Genomic DNA, 19,511 nt, shown 5'->3' with positions numbered 1-19,511 from the left:
TGCCTGTCCAGAAGTTGCTGTGCTTTGGGCCATGATATAATGGACTGAAACTCTGAACCTGTAAGCCAGCCCCAATTAAATGTTGTCTTTTGTAAGAGTTGCTTTGGTCATGGTATCTGTTCACAGCAGTAAGCCCAAATTTAAGACAGTGCTGTACAAACTGCTAAGGGAGAAAAGTCACCCACAGACTCACTCAGGTGGGAAAACTTGTGAGCTACAATACAAACCTGCCAAACAAGATGAGCCCACGGGTGCAATAGAGGCACGAGTGTTGGGTAACCAACCACTTTCTGGTTAGATTGAAGGCCATAAGAGGAATTTATGCCTACTGCTGTAAACCCAGTCAAAGCTTATGGCTGGGAAGGTCGTCTGGGGGTCATTAATAACCTATTATGGTTGCTTTGCAAAAATAGCATGGTGTCGAACTGCATTCTAAATATTTCTGTTTATACCCATAGGTTAATGCTGCTCTCTGCCTTGGCCAAGGAAGCTTCTGTTTGCAATAGGCGATGATTAATGTAGACACTGAACGCTGGATAAAGTACTGGCAATAAGTGACTATGGAGTGCTCAACCCTAAACAGGACATCTATTTTGGCTCCTTCAAGGCTTGAGGAACATCATGGAAGATAGCCCACATGCCAGCTGTGCTGGCTGGTTTTGTGTGTCAACTTGACACAAGTTAGAGTCATCTGAGAGGAAGGAGTCTCAGATGAGGAACTGCTTCCATGAGATCCATGAGATCAGTCATTTTCTCAGTTAGTGATCAATGGGGGAGGTCCCAGTCCATGATGGGTGGTGCCATCCCTGGGCTGGTGGTCCTGGGTTCTATAAGAAAGCAGGCTGAGCAAACCACGGGAAGCAAGCCAGTAAGCAGCGTTCCTCCATGGACTCTGAATCAGCTCCTGTCTCCACGTTCCTGCCCTTTGGTGGTGAACAGCAATGTAGAAATACAAGCTGAATAAACCCTTTTCTTCCCAACTTGCTTTTGGGTTATGGTGTTTTGTCACAGCAATAGAAATCCTATGACACCACCTCTCTGGATTCCATCCCCTGCCATGAGACCTTTTGATTTAAGCTCAGCTGCACTTAACTTGTCAGAGCCCTGTGTGGAAGTCACAGTGAGATTGACTCTGCTACCCCAAGGTGAATTGCTAGTCCTTCCCTGGACCATTGGACCTATGACACTACTTGCTTCCCAAACCCTGAGGGACTTGAAGCCTTTAAGGTCCAGAACCAAACCATATAGACCTCCATCTCCCAAGATTTCCCAGCAGGAGCTGGGGCTTGTTAGAAGGGAAGTAGGTTTTACTTTTAAATCCGTGGGACTTCACCATCTTCTTGACAGTATCCATGTCCAGAGTGTTGAGTCGAATGTCCGCTATGAAGTGGTGGTAAGGAATGAAGTCTCTGTTTCTGCAGTGGTTGCACCGATGGGCACTCTCCTCCAAAAAGCGGGCGCATTTCAGATGCAAGACTTTCTTCTGGTCCTTGAGCCACAGTTCGTAGGCTGTCTTCTGCATTATGGGTCTGCAGAACCGAAGGATGCGGCATTCAATCACCTCTCCTTCCATTTCACGGAGCTGCTCCTCCTCACTGTAAGCTAGAAGGAACAAGAAGGGTTTTTCCAGCCAGGCAGCAGGCAACACACCCTTCTAATATATTAGTTCTTAAGTTCTGGTGGGTCGTTTTTGTTCTGTTGTAATTTTTGTGGTTACCAGGGTTTGATCCCAGGGCATTGCGCATGCTAAGCTACGGCTCCACCTTTTGGCTGCATCTCCGGTCCTCTGAGCCCTTCAATCTAGATATTCCTCTAAGCAAGGGGGATATAGACTTTTCTTTTTGGGTGCTACTCACCTAACCCTTCCTTGGACTTCAGGGACAAAGAGCGATAATGAACTTCAAACGTGGTCACGTTTTGCTTTAAGGCTAGTTGAAGGTCTTTGCTACTCCGAAAGCAATCAAAGACATTTGATTCCACTAGGGTGGCCAGGGCCTTGATCATCATCTTCATGTTCCAGCAGGGGAGAATCTCAAACAGCAGCTCTGTGGTGAAGGTTAGACCAATGATAGCAGCACACCTCACCAGCATCTGATGGGAAAGGCTCATGCTGTCCAGTTGAACCAGAGAGATTTCTGCAGATGGAAAGCCATACACGAGACACGAGTTATCTACCATCATCAGATAGGTGCACTCTAGAGGTAGACAACTGTCCTGAGCTACGGTTCTTGTTTGTGGAAACCTAGTCAAGCCCAGCCCAGTCAAAAGAAGTAATTGTTTAATACCCAATGTATAGATACCCCTCTTGCTGGAGATAGTCAAGGTGCAGTTTCTATGATTTAATATGTATGGCATGAATAAGACAGACCTGAGGGTATTATGGCTTAGTGGTAATGAGTGAAAAAGATGTGTGAGGATCAAGTCATGGGAGGTTACAGTAGTCAGTTCTCTCACTCCTGTGCTTTGAAGACTTCTCCAGCTGCCCCTATGTCTTCACTGGCTTTTCTTCTCCCTGGACCTGCTCAGTAGGAAGAATAAGGCCCTCTATCTGCTCAATAGATTCATTTATTTCCATGATACATATTATGATCTCTATTGCCTTAGTACATGTCAGAGGGCCTAGAGCGCCAATCCCAACTCTTCACCCGAACTTTAGTTTCATAGTTCACGTGTACCTGAATGTCTACACTTCTACTTCTATTTTCAGTGTGTGTGTGTGTGTGTGTGTGTGTGTGTGTGTGTGTGTGCATGTGTATGTGCCTGTGTGTGCTTGCATGCTTGTACATGTGTGTTTGTGTGTCTGTCTGTGTGTGCATGTGTGTGCGTGTGTGTGTGTGTGTGTGTGTGTGTGTGTGTTTGTGTGTGTGTGTGTTATCTGAGCTCTGAGGCATTCTGATCCTGAAGCATCCTGGACAACTTGCTTTACCACTGGGCTACATCTCCAGACCCTTCTTGGGCATTTTTAAAAAAAGATTTATTTATTTATGTGTGTGAACCTGTGTTAGTACATATGCACTATGTACATTGGAGGTCAGAAGACAGCATCAGACCCACAGGAACTGGAGTTATAGGGGCTGTAAGTCACCATGTAGGTTCTGGAAATGGAACCCAGTTTCTTGGCAAAAGAAGGATGCACTCTCCATCACTGAATTATCTTTCCAGCCCTCTTTCTGGACATTTGATATCCATTAGAGACAACACTGAATTTCTTTACTTCTCCACAGAACACAGGCAGGTACAGTTGAAAGCAAGGATACCTTCATGCTTTAGGAGCTCAGTGAAGGAAACACAATAAAGGCAGCAAGTGTCCCTGGGCCATTCTCTCAGACCTTTAAAGTTACTTTTGGATGACATAAATTGGAGCTGTATGCAGGCTACAAGACTCTTTCAAGGTCATTGTCCTTGAGCAGAGCAATGTCACGTCACGTCTCAGACATGAGCATGTCATTTATCACACCTTTCTCGTGAACTTTGATGCCAGAAAATGTCACAGTGTTAGATGTTAGAGAGTTCTTCCTTATGATTGGTTTCAGCTTAACGGACAACGTATGCCACTTCATTCTGTGTATACGTATATATGTGCGTGTACGTGTTTGTGTGTGCACATGAATGCACACATGCTGGTTAATGTGTGCACACTTAGAAGCCAGAGTGAACTGAGAGTCTCCCTCAATCCTTCTTCACCTCATTTATTTTTAAAGGTTGGTTGTTTTATTTACATGCATGTATTTGCCAACATGCGTACAGATGCCCACGGAAGCCAGAAAAGAGTAAGACCTGATGAAACCACAGTTACAGGCAGTTGTGAACCACCCAATGTGGGTGCCAGGAACTGAACTTGGGTCTTCCGGAAGTACAGTAATCACTCCTAATCTCTAAGTTACCTCGTTAGTCCTCCCCCTAACCCCTTTTTGAGACAGGGTTTCTCTGTATAGTTCTTGCTTTCCTGGAACTCACTATATAGACCAGGCTAACATCAACGTCACAGAGATCCTTGACCTCTGTTTTCCAAGTGCTGGTATTAAATGTGTGCAACACTACTTATTTTATTTTTCGAGAGAAGGTCTGTGGTGGTTTGAGTGAGAACCCCCTCCCCCCCCCCCGCCCCGTAGACTCATGTCAATTTCCAGTTGGTGGAACTATTTGGGAAACTGTAGGAGATGTGTCCTTGCTGGAGGAGGTGTGTCACTGAAGGCAGGCTTTGAGATTTCAAAGGCCCATGCCATTCCCAGTTGGTCCTCTATCGTCTACTTACAAAGAGGGATATAAGCTGTTGGCTATTGCTCCAATGCCATGGCATGCCTGCCTGCTGCCATGTTTCCCACCATGATGGTAATTGGGCTCTAACCCTCTACAAATGTGAGCCCAGGATAAATGTTTTCTTTTATGAATTGCCTTGACCACGGTGTTTTTGTCATGGCAATAGAAAAGTAACTTAGGCAGGTTTTTTTTTTTTTTCCCACAGAACCTGATATTCTCCAATTCAACTAATCTGATTAACCCAAGCCTCAGAGAGCATCCTATTCTTCCCCCTCAGTGCTAGGACTAAAAATACGTGTCACCACCATGCCTGGCTTTTTCTTCTTTTAAAGCAAGTTCTAGAGCTTGACCTCAGGTCATTCCTCAAGCCTGCACAAGCACCTTGGTAAACTGAGCCACCTCCCAGCTCTTCACACTGTACTCTTCAGTGCATTGCAATACGAATTTGTTCAATTCAGACTATGTACAGAGAGGAGGCGGCTCCTCATCAGAGGGGGGAAAAACCAAGCCTGCTGTGCGGCCTGCCTCCCCCATGGGGAACGCAAAGCGCGTACTTCAGGAACTTTGTCATCATCTTTTTTTAGACCGTCACCCTCGGAGAGGCAAAAGTAAAGCCTACTGGAAAGTGAACGCAACTTCAATTTCCTTTACCTTTGAGCGATGCTGGAGGTGACAAGTTCTTTAGTCTGACACCACTTGTAAGGTAACAGGCTTCTTTCTGTCCCGCGGCTATGGAAGTATACAGATACATGTCTTCTGTCGGCTTAACAGAGTACTCTAATGGGGAGGCAGGAGACCGGGAAAGTTGAGATCATTATCCTGTCTGTGAAGTCCTACTTCCTTGAAAACTCTGAAGGAACTCGGGTGAGAACGACTAAGCAGAGATGTGTTGGTTTACCAAATGTTCTCGAACAACTTATTTTAAATAAAACCGATACATGGACATCTAAAGTAACTCAAAATTGCTTTATGTTCCTTTCTCCCCCTCCAAAAGAAAAAAAAATGGTACTATTGGTGTCTCCATGATGCTTTTAGTTTTAGAGTACTGGATTCACGGTAGGCCTAGACTCCATCCTGCCACCTAAGGTAACATGGAGCTATGCACTCATTCATATTCCCCTGAGATTATTTGGACATGGGTTATAACCAGAGGGGAAATTTAAAATCATGAGGTCTGAGAATAGACATGCCCAGTACGGTGGTCCACCCATATGGAAAATGTTTGTCCCTTAAATAATTCCTATAAGACTTGGTAGGTAAAGGACAAAGACAAAGGTGACCAAGTGTAGTCAAGTTCCTCATTTCCTGAAGGGATAAATCATGCACTCGAAGACTGCCAAGAAGTAAGTGACCCATTAGGGAGTACACACGGTAAGTACTAGACAGTTCATATCAACATTTACTAATTATTTGTAGCTAATTATTTATTAAATACTGGTTGGTTTTATGTCAACTTGACACAAGCTAGAGTCATCAGAGGGCTAGGAGCTTCAATGGACAGAATGCCTCCATGCGATCTAACTATAAGGTATTTTCTTAATTAGTGATCAGTGGGGGAGGTCCCAGCCCGTGGTGAGTGGTGCTGTCCCTGGGATGATGGTCCTGGGTTTTATAAGGAAGCAGGCTGAGCAAGCCATGGGGAAGCAAGCCAGTAAGCAACACTCCCCATGGCTTCTGCATCAGCTCCTGCCTCCAGGTTCCTGCCCTGCTCGCGTTCCTGTCCTGACTTCTTTTTGTAATGAACAGCAATGTGAAAGTATAAGCTGGATAAACCCTTTCCTCCCCAAGTTGCTTTAGGGTCATTGTTTTTCAGCGAAGCAGCTGAGACCCTAAGACAAAGACTTACATTGCAACAGAATCTATGGGATGAGTGTCTAACGTTCCCAGGCCTTTGGGTACACAAAAGAGGATTTCTAAGAGGATAGATGTCATTGTAAAAATATAAAAATAAAATAGAGTAGTTGTCTTTTATCCCACTAGGTCTACACCTCGGTGCCCCAGATATCTGCTAGATATCTTGGTGGAAACACATCCCCACTCCTCGGCGACCCAGTGTCTCTTGCCGTCACACACTTTCCTATACTCAAACCCTCACATAAATGAACACACAACACAATAATCTTTGACCCAACTGATAAGATATAATTGCCCACTTAAACATATAAAGCCCGGTACCATCCATCCCTTGAGAACATTAATAACAACCTGTAAATACACAGAGCAGAATCTGCAGTGGAATTAGCATCAAAATACAGATAACTCCAGGGCAAACCACAACAGATAGAAATCCAAGGAGCACCAGGAAGAGCTAACAAGGAAGATCTTGCTATTGGAATAAAGTCATAGGAAGGGTTCATAAAGACCCTTATCAGGGTGCTGACATTTCCCCGAGTTCTTTCTATCAGAGTGTACATTCTTTAGCCCATCTCTGGAAGCCCAGGTAAGTTGGGTTTTCTTACTATTTGGGGCCTTAGATCTAACACCTTTTTATTCTCCTGGAAACCCTCTGGCCATACAGGAAGCTGCCTGCAGCCTAGCCCCAATCCTTTCCAACCTCTCTGCAAAAGACTTAGTGAGAGAGTAATAGTGAGAAGAAGCTACTCACTGAACAGGTTATTCCAGGTCACGTTTGTCTTTTCCTCAGCCTCTGCTTGTTGGAAAATGAGAATTCTGTGGTGGTCGAGGTTTTTCAGCAGTTCCTCACAGTAATACGGAATCCCGCAGCTCCCCTCCACCAGGTACCTGTAGAGAAAGTGAGGCAGAGTGCCCACACGGAAAAACCCACGGTCAGTAAAGATCAGACTTGGCCTCCTGAGAAGTCTTCCCTTCTGCGGGTGCTTCAACTTGTTTTCAAGCTGGGAGACTGATTTTTTTTTCCCTCCTTTTGTTTTCAGGGCTGGGGACTGTGCTTGCCGGGCAAATCCTCTGCTGTACTACCTTCTCCACCCACCTCTCACTGCTTAAGTTATGTAACAGATTCGTGTGCTTCCAAAATTAAAACTATATGATAAGTCATAGCCTTTGTCTTGATTCTCTTCCTTGTTCTGTAGGTAATAATTTTGATTAGCTTTTGGTTAATTCTGCCACTGTTTCTTTTAAAAAATGAAAGAAAAAAAAAAGGTACTGGCCACATGGCTCAGTGGTTAGAGACACTAGCTGTGCAGGTCTCACAACCTGAGTTTGATCCCCAGAACCAGGTGGAAGGAGAGAACCAAATCCCAAGGGTCTCTCCCTCCCTCCCTCCCTCCCTCCCTCTCTCTCTCTCTCTCTCTCTCACACACACACACACACACACACACACACACACACACACACACACACACACAGGACAGAGACCGAGACCGAGCCAGAGCCAGAGCCAAAGAGGAAGCCATGAATATGGGAAGGAATTTATTTGGTGAAGAGAAGAGAGAATAACAGGAGCCAATAGTTGAACAAGAGAAGCTAACAGGGTCAGGAGTGGACTTCATGTACAACTATGCATGAAGCTCATGTATGGCTAATAGAGGCAAACCAAACACACGCCCACTTAGATTTTACCCATACACCTCCATTACTTTTAAAAATAATATTGTAAGGTTGATGTGTATGGGTGTTTTGCCTGCATGTATGTCTGTGCACCCCATGAATGCCTGGTGCTCCCAGAGGCAATTGGATCCACTGGAGGAACAGATGGACATGAGCCACCATGTGGTTGCTGGGAACCAAACCCTGTCCTCTGGAAGAGCAGCCAGCGCTCCTAACTGCTGAGCCATCTCTCTAGCCCTTGGCTTACTCTGTCCTTAGGTGAAAGGCACCATGCATGCTAGGCTATGCCTCACAATGGATCCTCGTCAACCCTCTATGTCAGTAGATCTTTCTCATCCCATATCACTGGATGGGTTCTACCCTACTGAACTTAACCTCTTAGGATAGATATTTGAGTTGTTCCCAGTGTCTTATTAACGTAACTTAGGCTTCAAAGAAAACCTTGTTTTTGCATCATTTTTAAGATTTTTGTCATACATTTGTGATAGATTCCTAGAAAATTCTGGATTGGTAGATCAAGTGGGAAGTTTGACTAGGGACTTAGATCAGTAGTAGAGGTGCTTGCCTAGTGTGTGTCAGGGGCCTGGATCTCTGAGAGAGGGAGAGGGAGAGGGAGAAGGAGAGGGAGAGGGAGAGGGAGAGGGAGAGGGAGAGGGAGAGGGAGAGGGAGAGGGAGAAGGAGAGGGAGAGGGAGAGGGAGAGGGAGAGGGAGAGGGAGAGGGAGAGGGAGAGGGAGAGGGAACACAGTACAGTTCCATACACTTGGATTCCAGTACTTGGGGAGACAAGGAAGGTGGATCCCAAGTTCAGAGTCAGGTTGGACTATATAATAAGATCTTGTCGCAAAGAGATCTCAAACCATGGGCTAAAGGGATGATACCTCATCAGGTGGGAATGCTGCTGCATGAAGACTGGAGTTCAAGTCCGAACACCTATAAGAACTTGGGGTGGGCACACACGCAGACCGGGGGGTTGGTGTTAGTTTCTAGCCTAGCTGTAGAGTCTGTGAGAGACCTCATCTCAAGACAATAAGTGGAGAATAACAGAATAGGGTACCTCACATCTACCTCTGGCCTCCCTACACGTATGGTTGCACATGCCTGCATACACCTGTGCACCTACATTACATACATTCATCACACATACATGTATGCATATACATATGCACACACTAAATAGCAAAACTAACAAAACACAAAACCTAAACAGAAAAGGTGGTCATACTTACAGTTATATACACATATGTCTATTATCATATATGAGAATCACTGTCCCCCTGTGTGCCTGTGCATGTGTGTGCGTGCACACATGTGTGCATATGTGTGGAATACATTGCTCAAGTTATATTAAATGAGCCCTTGTTCCATGCGTCTTTCTTCCTGGAGTAGGTAACCTAAGTAGAAAGACCTGGTGTTAAGTGTCTGTAATCCCAGCGTTAGGAAGCCAAGGCAGGAGGATGTGTATAAGGCTAAAGCTGCTCAGCTGGTTCGGTGAGCATCAGGCCAGTCAGGGCTACACAGCAGACTGTATTCCAAAGAAACGGAAACGATGAAAAACAAAGCAAAACAGAACCCAGAATGACAGACACCAGAGTGGCCAGTGAACAACCAGCTGAAGAGCCACTGTCTCATTGTTAAGGGGGTTACTGCCAAGATCCGGCAGGAGAATCACCGACAGTCTCACGACAAACTCCTACGAGTCAGTTTTCAGCATCTGTCTTACAGCGAGAACCCTACCACCAGACTCCACTCTTGCTAGCCAGGTAAGACCTTGCTGAGTAGCTGGTGTGCTTTGTACAGCTTACCAACTTCTCTTTCCTGTCATTCCCAGGCACGCATGGCATACTCTTCATCACCACTCATCCCAGAAGGTAGGCCCAGACCCAGCAGACCAGCCAAGCAATGCACGAAGAGCCAAAACACACCAAGGAGGTGATCAACACTCACTCTACTAAGTGCCATGTGTGGTACTTCAAAGGCTGGGACAGCATAAGCGCTGAAATCAGCATTTCGAGTACAGCCAGCCCAGCCCAGGCTGGGGGTATGGCTCAGTAGGTAAAGTGCTTTCCATATAAGCCCAAGGACCTGAGTTCAGATCCCTAGCACCCACATAGAAGTACATCTGTTATTCCAGTTGTGGACAGGCAGACACAAGAGGATTCCTGGGATTCACTGCCTCTAAACCATTAAACCTCTGGCCTCCACATGTATCCACAGGAACATATGAACACACAAGTGAACATATTTATACATTACACACATGTATACACACATACACACATGTATACACACACAACACACATGCACACACACCTGCACACATATACACATATACAGAACACACACACATTGCACACACATATATGCATACCTACACATATGTACACATACCCACACACATGTACACACAAATACACACATGTACCCACACAAATGCATTCACTCATGTCATGGCCTAACGGATTATCTGATTAAGCTCAGATCTGGGGGATAAGTGCAGGTGTCAGGACCTCGGGAGAGGAGGAGGTTACTCACGAGTCAAGCTCTCTGGGGATGCTGCTTACACTCAGGTCAACACAGACCTTGTCCCGGATTTCCTGAGGCTGCATGGTACCGAGTGTGATGTAGGTGGTGTTCCGGTTCTTCATTATGGCATTGGCAGCTGCGCAGGGAGTTTCAGGGAAGGGACACAGGGACATAACAATGAAGATGGGCATGGACCGGATGAGCTTTTCTATGAAGGCCCAGGAGGCTACGTCCACAAACTGGGCCTCGTCGATGATGAAGATAATCCTTTCTTCCCTCACTGTCTGGAAGAGGGAAACGGAAACACTCTAGGCGACTTCGGGATCTTGTGTGTGTGTGTGTGTGTGTGTGTGTGTGTGTGTGTGTGTGTGTGTGTACCGAGTTTTATGGTTTGCACTACATAAACCAGGCCTCCAACTCAGAGATGCACCTGCTGTGTCTCCATATGTGTGTCTCAAAATGTGTGTCACCACGACCAGAGAAGGGTGACTTTAAAAAGAGGGAGGGAGGGAGGAAGGAAGAAAGGAAGAAGAGAGGGAGGGAGGGAGGGAGGAAGGAAGGAAGGAAGGAAGGAAGAAGGGAGGGAGGGAGGGAGGGAGGGAGGAAGGAAGGGAGGAAGAAAGAAAACAAAATACACTAAAGCCAGATGTGGCACACACCGCTTGGTAGTTGGAGGCATGAGGATCAGGAATTCAAGGCTACCCTTCCCTATCTATGGCACAAGCCCAGGGTCAGCCTGAGCTACAAAAGACTCCTTTTAAAAACAAAGAAAAACCGTAGAGTATAGTTCAGTGGTAAAGTGCAGTTTTAATATGTCTAAATCCCTGGGTTGGATTCTTACTTTTAAAAGATTTATTTATTTATTTTATATATGGGTATATTATATACTATACTATATATATTATACTATACTATACTATACTATACTATACTATACTATACTATACTATACTATACTATACTATAGCTGTCTTCAGACACAACAGAAGAGGGCATCAGATCCCATTACAGACAGTTGCCAGCCACCATCTGGTTGCTGGGATTTGAACTCAGGACCTCTGGAAGAGCAGTGAGTGCTCTTAACCGCTGAGCCATCTCTCCAGCCCCAGATTCTTACTTTTAAAAAAGAGAGATAATTTGTGAGATAAATAAGGTTGTGGAAGTATCCATAAAATAAAAAAAAAAATTTAAAAAAGCAAAGCAAAGCACAAAACCATGTTCATAACATAGAAGTAATGGATGGGTCGACCAAAACTCATCTTAATTTACTGGCAAATAATAAATGATTCCAGGGATACGGTATTTGTTCTGCAACATACAATTACCAAACACCCTGGGTAGGTAGTGTGATGGAGACGGAGCCGCCTCTGACCCTACTTGGAGGATTATGTTATTTTGGTTTGAACTCTGGTATGCGTTACACTTTAAGTAGATTATGTATCTTTTTTTTGTACAGACTGCAACTAATCTGAATCATTCACCCGCTCGTTAAGTACTTAGTGTGTATCTATTAGGGTCATGCACACGCCAGGTGTTGGAGACATGCCATAACTATAAATGCACAAGCTTCCTGCCTCAGTTTCTCAGGTTCTAGGAACATGTATGTGTCACTGTGCTGGATGTGTGCGTGTGTGTGTGTGTGTGTGTGTGTGTGTGTGTGTGTGCACATATCTATGTGTATATGTATGTATGCTTGTATATATGTGTGCACATATAAATTATTTTATTTTCTTAAGATTTTGTCTGTATGTCTTCTGTCCTTTGTCTTCTGTCTCATCTATCTACCTATCTATCTATCTCTCTATCTCTCTATCTATCTATCTATCCATCTATCTATCTATTTATCTATTATTTATTTTGGTTTTTTGAGACAAGGTTTCTCTGTGTAGCCCTGGCTGTTCTAGAACTTGCTCTGTGGACCTGGCTGGCCTTGAACTCAGAGATCCAGCTAACTCTGCCTCCCAAGTGCTGGGATTAAAGGCTTGTACTAGCATTTCCTGGGAAGATTTTATTTTTAAGTGTGTGTGTGTGTGTGTGTGTGTGTGTGTGTGTGTGTGTGTGTGTGCGCGCGCGCATGCGCGCGCGCATGCATGAACAAAAGTGTCCACAAAAGCTGGATGAGTAGCAGATCTTATGGATGCTGGGAACTGAACTCGAGTTTTTTGCAAGAGCTGCCAAAGCTCCTAAGAACAGAGTCATCTCTCCAACTCCTCCATATTTAAATTCTGAACAGACTCAGCTCACGTTCAGAAAGATGGGAGAAGTAAGCACTTTAGGGTATGGCTTTCACATGCTTGCAAACACTTTGCTGGTAGAATGTGAGCCCCTGGCTCTGTGGCCTTTGGCGTAGTTTCCTCCCCAGGTGACTTGACAGGTGCCTCTTACTTGCTCCAGGATCTTCATAAACAGAGCTTCCAGTTGCTTCTGCTTTCTTATCTTGCTCATCCTGGACATCTCCCGGGAAACGGGGAACTGTACGGAGAGTGAGAGGGTTGAACAGAAGGAGAGAGCAAGGGGACTCCCAGCAAACCCCTTCAACTGTCCTGAAGCTTGGGGTGCTCAAGTGTTATGTCCCACAGTGCCTTGCCTCCAGCCTGGAACCTCTACACCACAGAGTATAACAGGAAGGAAAACAGACACACTGTCTACATTTGCCATCGAGTTTGGGAATGGGTGACTTCCTGCCCTAGGTCACCCAGGATAGGACAGTGCAGCTATGAGGGAAAGGTAACAAACATGCAGAACACCGAGTGGCCATTTGGACTTTCCGGAATATGGTAATTTAGATACGTCTGTTATCTCACAGGAACGTGTTACAGAGGCTGTGCGTACAGCTCAGGGCAGAGCAGATGCTTAGCATGTGCGAGGTCCCAAGTCCACCCTTAGCTTCTGTAACTAACTAAATAAATACATGTAAATTTCAAAAATGTGTGTTGCTTAGTCTGTCCTAGGTTCATTATCTAGAGCCCCAAAATCTTATGTTAAATGTTTCTGTGTTGTAAGGCATCAAATTATCATTTAGGTTTGCCTGAAAGTCTTTAGCACTCGAAGTAAGTCTCAGTCAAGTGATTAAAAACATTCTTCAATCTTTTTCTTTTTATCTCATGTGTCTGAGTGTACTGCTGTGTGTAGGGAGGTGTATCATGTGCATGCCTGCTGCCCACAGAGGTCAGAAGATGCTACTAGATCTTCTGGAACTGGAGTTTGTGAGTCAGCATTTGGGTGCTGGGAACTGAACCCAGGTCCTCTACAAGAGAAGCAAGTGCTCTTAACAACTAACTGAGCCATTTCTGTAACCCCACGACTGAGAGGGTTTAATGATTTATTTTTGGCTATGTTTATTTTTATGTATTTATGTGTGAGTTTGTGCATGGGAGTGCAGGTACCCACAGAGGTCAGAAGAGGACATTGGATCCCTGTGTTACAGGCAGTGGTTGATTATCAGCTGCCAAGTATGGATTATGAACGGTGATGTGGAAGTGTAAGCCAAACAAACCCTTTCCCCCCAGCTTGCTTTTGGTCATGGAGTTTCATCACAGCGATAATAACCCTGACTGGGACCAAAGGTTAAAGACACATTAAGTCGCAGAGCTTCAGGCAGGAGTTGCTGTGTGTGGCCCATAGCTATGTTTTTGCAGGAGTCTCACACGCGCTAGTTACCTGAACATGGAAGATGTCGTTAAGGAGACAGTGGTATTTATCATCCAACAGCGTCTTGACTCTATTTTGAAGATTGGTCTGTCGTTCTTTGTAATGTTTACAAGTATCCAGACCTAGTACGTTAGCCATGAGTATCTGGATAGTGTAAAAATTTTGATGGAAGCTGATCTTAGTCAGTGCAATAGCAACAGCCCTGTTCATAAGACAGTGGAGAATCAGGAGACCGTTTCAAGTCCAGTTCCTGGAACTAACAGAGGCTGGGAGAAAGTTCTGAGTTCTTACACTCGGCCGCAAGGACAGAGATTTATCGAGCTGTTCTTTAGTCCTGCTTCTGGTAACCCACCCTTCTTCATACGGCCATATTAACCTGGAGGTCTTTTCCTTCCTAGATTTGCTGTTGATGCCCAGCACCCAGGCCAGAGCCTTAAACTCAGACCTGTCCTTGTCCTTTGCCTGGCATGCGTGAAGCCTGGAGTTCGCTCCCTAGTACTACCCAAAGCAGACCAAAGTTTGAACAACAACAACAATAGCAGCAGCAGCAGCAGCAGCAGCAGCAGCAGCAGCAGCAGCAACAGCAACAGCAACAACAGCAGCAGCAACAGCAACAGCAATAGCAACAGCAACAACATCAGCAGCAGCAGCAGCAGCAGCAACAGCATCGGCATCAGCAACATCATCAGCAACAGCAACAGCATCAGCAACAGCAACATCAGCAACAGCATCAGCAACAGCATCAGCAACAGCAACAGCAACAGCATCAGCAACAACAAAAAGAACAGATCTTGCAGCATTTTCTTGTTTAATCCAGGGTTCCCATGGCCTATTTTGTGTGACATACAGAGTCACCAAAGCCTCATTCTCTCATAGCTAACCCTTCTCTGCCTAGCCATCTACCCTTTACCACCACCAAGTAAACAGGGGTTCCTTCTACGGCCAGGGCTGTGTCTACTCTCCAGGACTTTGCTTTCTTGCTCATCCAGGGATTGATATCACCAGTCACAGTTTTTGTAAGTCAAATCCTAGCTTTGGCCTCTTGGACGACGTTCCTGATGCCCTGAGTTTGAGTTATGTACCTCTGTTCTTTGTGTTTCTGCCATTCTACTGCTTGTTTGTCTCTGCCACTGCCCCTGCCACATTGCCTTTTCCTGGTTACAGCCTTCTCTCTTCTCAGCTCCTTGAAAGTAGGGATCATAAGGCCCTCATATTCAGGGCATTGCCCAGTGGCTCTCCAAAACTCAGTGTGAGTTCTGACTACCACAGAAAGCAACCTTGTTTGGGAATAGTGCAGTCAAGCAAGATGAAACTATCATTTGAACCAGGTGTGATGGTGCACACCTGGAATCTCGGCATTCACGATGATGTGGAAGTAAGAGGAAGTAAAGGCTAGCCAGGGTTCCATGAACAGGCCTCTGCCTATATATCTACAAGCCAAGGAGCACCGAACATTGGCACTAGAAGCTAGGAGAGAAGAAAAGGACTTTGTTTTCTTAGTTCTGTGAGGGTACCAATCCTGGTGACACCTAGATCAGACTCTTAACTCTTTCTGTTGGTTAACTCACCCAGATTGTGGTAGCTTGTTACTAACACAGCACTTAGCAGTTCTTGGAACGTAGTAGGGATTTAATAAATAATGAAACGAATCAAATAAGATAGCAGGCATGGGGGTTGGGGATTTAGCTCAATGGTAGAGCGCTTGCCTAGCAAGCGCAAGGCCCTGAGTTCGGTCCTCAGCTCCGGAAAAAATAAAATGAAATAAAAAAGATAGCAGGCATATCCACCTCATATACCCTTTAGGTTAGGTGGGAAAGACACGAGGCACTGTTGTCATCATCTTGGTCATCATTCCTATACAGTCCACTCCCTCAGAGTGGCAAGCCGCTCATCCCATGTGTGGCGCTTCTTGTGTGAAGACAGATGAACAGTCTGAGGTAAGCACACTAACTGCCCTCTGGATGGAACACCTAGTGGCCCAGCATTCCTTAGCCCCGCTCTCCAAACTAAAGGGTTTAAACCAGCAACCCCCGATTAACATAAGCAGCAATGCCCTGATTAACATAATTAGCAAAATAAGCACTACAGTCTGGTCCCCAGACAGACTTCAACCCTGCCTGCCACAGCTCTGTGAATGTTTCAACCTGACTATCCATTGGGGTTAGGCAGGAAGTTCTGAAGTCTCTGAGCTTGCCCTGATATTAAATTGGGATTTGCAGAAACCAGTGCCGCCATTTCCCTGTCTCTTAGTTTGAACCGCTTTATCATTAAATACCTCTTCAGCTACAAGGTCTGCCTCTCCAACAACTGTACTTAGCTAGTTCATGTCAGGCGAGTTATACAAGGGAGAAGACAAACAAATGCAACTCTTTCAAGGGTGCCAGCATTTCCTGAGATCACAAGAAACATGACTTCAAGACACTCACCTATGGTTCTCATGCTGGGAGGCCAGATACTCGATTTCCATAAGTACCTGGCTTTTCCCATATCCTGGCAATCCTTCATACATTAGAACTCGGCTGCAGTTCGTCATCAGAAAGTCCTTCATAGTAGACATGAAATAGTCGATCTCCCTAACACGACCTGTTGTTTTTTTGAAAAAGGAACATTAACAAAAAATAGTTTAGAAATATATTTTAAAAGGCACGCAGTGATACCCTTTCTAAGAAGGTCTTTAGAATTTCCATGACATTGCTCATGGGGCTTCTTCCCTTTGTGGTTTTGTTCTTTGTTTCTTGTAGCTGAGGCTGGCTGGCCTCCAAGTTGCTATGTAGCTAAGGATGATCTTGAACCCCTGTACCTCCTGCTTCTACCTCCCAAGTGCTAGTGTTACAGGCGTGTGCCACTATGCCTGACTCGGTTCATGATGTTTCTTAAAGCTCTATGTATTTTTAAAAGTTTTTAAATCTTTTTTTTTAAAGCTTTAGTTGGCAAGGTGATTTTGAAAGTTTATTTCTGTAAGCTGTGAGGGAAAGTTCTTTTGTCATTGTCCTCACTCGGTCGGCCCCATCGGGCCAGGGATGGAACCCAGAACCTCTGGAATGCTAGCCAAATGCTTTACCACTAAAATCTACCTCTGCTCTCAAGGGAAAGTATGTGTAAGCTCATCACCATTCCGTTTAAGTATGCTGCACGGAACTTGAGATTTGCATAGATTATACAACCAGGAATCGAACCAAGGATCTCTAACCTTAAAATAGATGCTTTTTCTCTGTTTCCTTTAGCAGACTAGATTATACAACTAACACATGCTCACTGTAGAAAAATATGGAAAACGTAGGAGGAAAAAGAACAATATAAAAAAAAAACCTGTTCTGGTTGACAACCCTATCACTTTTTTTTCCCTTTGATGCCTTAAAATGTATGCAGTAGGAGGCCCAGGCTGAAATCTGATACTCAGCCCACAATCTTCCAAAACCCCGGGCGAGCGTGAAGGACCTGGAAATACTGGACTTTCACAGCCATGGGCTCACTTGGGTCATTCCTAGTCTCTGCGCTGGACAGATGAGGTCGATTTTGTTATCTCTGGGTACAGTGCCTGCATGTTCAAGTGCCTCTAATGTCTTTGCTGAAATAGGAGATGATAACAGGTAAAAGTGTCCTAGATAAAGGAGGTGTGTATTTTGCCTGGCAACGTGAGGTTCTGGGTATGGTTTAACAGAAACCACCCTGCACACTCTGTTGACTCTCTTGAAGGAAAAGTACCCTTTGCAAAACTGCATCTGAACTTCAGTGTTGTGAGCTCTCCTCTGAGAAGCCTAGGCTTAGAAGATGGGAGTCAAAGGGCCACGTAGTAAAATCCTCTAGCTTCTCTCTTCTGGTTCTATGGAACGCGTACTGTCTTTCATTGGATTCTAATGTGAGTTTTAAGTCACCTTATCTTCAAATATATGCATCGTGTTTCTATCCAAACCAAGTCCTAGCTGGACATGTCCGTGCATTCTTGTAACTCCAGCCCTTGGGAGTAGGTGGCAGGAGATTTAGGAGCTCAAGAATAGCCTTGGCTACACAGCAAGTTCAAGGCCAGCCTGGGCAACATGAGACTCTGTCTTTGAAATCAAAAACAACAAAAAAATGATTTAAAAAAATCCTACTACAACGACTGTCATATGCAGTTTTTTTACCCTAGCATTTATTTTCCCTGGTAATTTTGTTGCCCTCTGTCAGAAATTTTTGGGACAGGAACTCTTACCAAGGAAGAGCATTTCCCATATTGCTGGTCTCCTACAATTCCGCTTTGGCTACTGCTTTGAGGAAAAGTGTGAACCTGGTTTTTACCCGGCCCTGTGTGTGGAATATGGCCTAAAGAGATTGGCTCATCACCTGGATCAGACTGAGGACGGTCTGCCAATCACCGCACGCACTCTAAGGTAACGGACAGTCTAGGACTCCTCCTACTTTGAATCGTCACTATAATCGCTTCTTGGGGGTGGGAAACGGGCCTCTTGGGGAGCGGGGGAGGGATGCTCTCCATCTTCTCTGGCATTATGAGTGTGGGAGTCTTGGCTTGCTGGGTGTGATTGTTGGAAGCCTGTGTCTCTGTGGAGGGTTTTTGTTGGCCTGAGTGCTTTGTTTTACAGCTTGGGAATGACTGAGCTCCTTCAGGCTTAGCAGACCCTGGGATTCTGGCCTAACACACTTCCAAAGCAATGCATCTCAACTTTCCTCTCGCTATGGCCCTTTAATGCAGTACCTCGTGTTGTGTACGATCCATTCCCCTCCCCCAACCATCAAGATTACTTTCATTGGTACTTCACAACTGCAATTTTGCCACTGTTACGAATCATAATGTAAATATTCCTGGATAGAGGTTTGCCAAAGGGGTGGAGACCCGTAAGTAAAAACCACTGTTCCGAAGGAAGGGCAGAGCCTTAGACCCCCTGACACCGTTGTGGCTAGGATTTAACTTTCAATACGTCTTCCAGGGATGTTAAATCTAATAAAAGAGAACAGCAAGGGCTACTCCAAATATCCCGTCTTCAAAATCTATAGCCTCCTTTTCTCCAAAAAACACTGTTGCCTTCTTTCCATTGCTTCCAGCTCCAATGTAAATTAGCTTTGAGAAGGTCCCAGCCACCAAATCCCAACTGCATCACTTCCACATAGATTGTAGATGAACGTGGTTTTGTGGGTGACAGAGGATTGAACCTTGTGCATGCTAAGCATTGTGCACGTTAAACACACACTCTCCTCTGAACCACACCCCTAAGCCCTTATACACATGAATACAAAAGGTAAAACAGAATTTCTGGAAAAAAAGCTAGGAAATACTTCTCCAAACATATGGATGAAGAAAGATTTCTTCAATAGCACACAGAGGAACACGGGTTTAAAACAAAAAAAGAAGGATAAATTGAATTACATCGCAGTTAAAATTTCTGTTCATTAAATAAATGCCTTAAGCAAACAGCTGAAAATGGATGCTGAAGAGATAACTAGCAGGGACCCTGTACATAGGTGGCATAGCAATTTGTGAAGGGTTCCTTGTTTAAAGAGAAAGAGAAACCTACTGTGGTGGCACAGGCTTGGAATAGCAGTACTCCAGCG

At 45.0% G+C, this 19,511-nt stretch overlaps 1 protein-coding gene across 12 annotated transcripts in view; it reads right to left on the bottom strand.

Moving 5' to 3' along the window:
- Nucleotides 1-19,511, bottom strand: part of Adcy10 (adenylate cyclase 10) — an 88,680-nt gene that overhangs the window by 26,051 nt on the left and 43,118 nt on the right. For 7 of the 12 annotated variants that reach the window (XM_087581528.1, XM_087581531.1, XM_087581529.1 and 4 more), the window contains 8 exon segments: nucleotides 16,391-16,547; nucleotides 13,974-14,166; nucleotides 12,699-12,785; nucleotides 10,323-10,597; nucleotides 6,866-7,002; nucleotides 4,912-5,037; nucleotides 1,857-2,135; nucleotides 1,312-1,602 (listed from right to left, as the gene is read on the bottom strand). In XM_087581528.1, the coding sequence (XP_087437654.1) occupies nucleotides 1,312-1,602; nucleotides 1,857-2,135; nucleotides 4,912-5,037; nucleotides 6,866-7,002; nucleotides 10,323-10,597; nucleotides 12,699-12,785; nucleotides 13,974-14,166; nucleotides 16,391-16,547 (1,545 nt within the window). 12 annotated transcript variants of the gene reach the window in all.

Source organism: Rattus norvegicus, chromosome 13 (assembly GCF_021556685.1).
Source record: "Rattus norvegicus strain SHRSP/BbbUtx chromosome 13, alternate assembly SHRSP_T2T, whole genome shotgun sequence".
NCBI classification, from domain to species: domain Eukaryota; kingdom Metazoa; phylum Chordata; class Mammalia; order Rodentia; family Muridae; genus Rattus; species Rattus norvegicus.
This window is presented reverse-complemented; position numbering and strand designations above follow the sequence as displayed.